This window comes from Ursus americanus, chromosome 18 (assembly GCF_024610735.1).
Source record: "Ursus americanus isolate L20-20 chromosome 18, mUrsAme1.1.p, whole genome shotgun sequence".
In the NCBI taxonomy this organism is placed as follows: Eukaryota; Metazoa; Chordata; class Mammalia; order Carnivora; family Ursidae; genus Ursus; species Ursus americanus.
In genome coordinates, this window is record NC_142144.1 from 12258144 (window position 1) to 12259912 (window position 1769).

Consider the following 1769-nt stretch of genomic DNA (forward strand, 5'->3'; position numbering starts at 1 on the left):
GATCATGATGCTGAATCTGCATGTCCTCAATAACATGGTATATAAACGACACAAGCAATAACTGGGTATATCTAAAAGGGGAAAAAATAAATGCACAATTACAATTGGCAGCATGCTTCACATACGATTTTGCACATATAAGAGGTAGTGAACAAGGAGGAAAAAATTAAGGATAAAAAATATTTAACAATCCAAGTAACAAACTTGACCTGGTGGACATATTAACAACACTATACATGACAGCAGAATGTATATTCATTTTAAGTTACATAGAGTTGGCAACTATATAAAAGTTTTAGGAGATATATCTCAATGTGCATGAGCGCAATAATCAGATTTAGTGATTGTCACTTTAAAGTTATCCCTCTTGACAAATATTTCTAGGGCCTGTTTTATATCTTTGTTCCTCAGGCTATAGATGAAGGGGTTCAACATAGGGGTAACTACTGTATACATGACTGAAGCAATAATGTCTTTGTCTTTGAAGTCCCTTGATGAGGAGAAAAAGTAAACACCTGCAAGTGTCCCATAGTATAGAGACACCACAAAAAGATGGGAGCCACAGGTAGAAAAGGCTTTAAAGAGTCCCTTAGTAGAGGGGATCCTCAGGACAGTTGTTCCTATACGAATATATGAGCCCAAGATACTACTCAAAGGCAGGATGAAAAGCATTCCTCCTTCAGTAAAGATGACCAGCTCATTGAGAGAGATGTCTGAGCAGCTTATCTTCAGGAGCACAGTGAGGTCACAGAAGAAGTGGGGGATGGTGTTATTAGCACAGAAGGGCAGTTGGACCAAGAGGAGGGTGTGCAACAGGGCATGGATGCAACAGAAGAACCAGGACCCAGCTACTAATGAGATACACAGCTCCTGCCTCATGATAGTGGTGTAGTGGAGTGGCTGACAGATGGCCACATATCTGTCATATGCCATCACTGCAAGAAGGAAGTTATCGAGACAACCAAAAACTATGAAAAAATACATCTGAAAAATGCACCCCACATAGGGAATGCCTTGTTGCTGAGTCTGCATGTTCATGAGCATCTTTGGAACTATAACAGATGAAAGGGAAATATCAGAGAAGGCCAAGTGGCTGAGGAAGAAGTACATGGGAGTGTGGAGGCGAGAGTCCAGCCTGATGAGCAGGACGATGAGCAGGTTCCCCAGCACCGTGGTCAGGTGCATGCCCAGGAACAGGGCGAAGAACACGCCCTGCTGCTCTGGCCGGATGGGGAGCCCCAGGAGGAGGAACTCGGACATGCTGCTCTGATTCTTCAGCCTCATGCTGTTCTTATCTCTGCTGGCAATTGGAGAAAGTGGGAAATGTCAGTGAACATGTCATAACATTATAGTAAGGTCCTTTCTATGAAAATTCTTAATTTTAGCTACCTTTCTGTTTATTTCTCACAACTGTTATTGCATGAGTTAATTTGCCCATCTCTAGCACTAATGATACATGAAACTATCACATTAGCCAGGTTTTTCGCCAAACAAAAGACTTTTATTCTTTATTCAACAAATATTTATTGAACAACATCTTTCGTATATTGAGTACATAGCAATGAACAAGAAATGGTAAGTCTCTATGTTCAAGGAGTTTATATCTTTATGTCAAGCCAGGTTCAAACCCAAATAATTTACTAAGATCAAAATGTGAAATGGGCACCAGGAAAGAGATATGAGTCATTTCCTCTTAAAAAGGATGCGAAGCTCCCTAAGTTGGAACAGAATTAGCTTCATCACAGGCACTCAGTATAATTGGCTGGGTC

The 1769-nt window shown here is 40.9% G+C and overlaps 1 protein-coding gene across 1 annotated transcript; it reads right to left on the minus strand.

Annotated features, from left to right (window-relative positions):
- Window positions 1-309: 309 nt before the first annotated feature.
- LOC123788074 (olfactory receptor 1J4-like) lies at window positions 310-1284 on the minus strand. The gene is made up of 2 exons (XM_087869678.1): window positions 875-1284; window positions 310-808 (listed from the first exon to the last, which is right to left on the minus strand). The coding sequence occupies exons 1-2, from the start codon at window positions 1282-1284 to the stop codon at window positions 310-312; spliced, it is 909 nt and encodes a 302-aa protein (XP_087725804.1).
- Window positions 1285-1769: the final 485 nt, after the last annotated feature.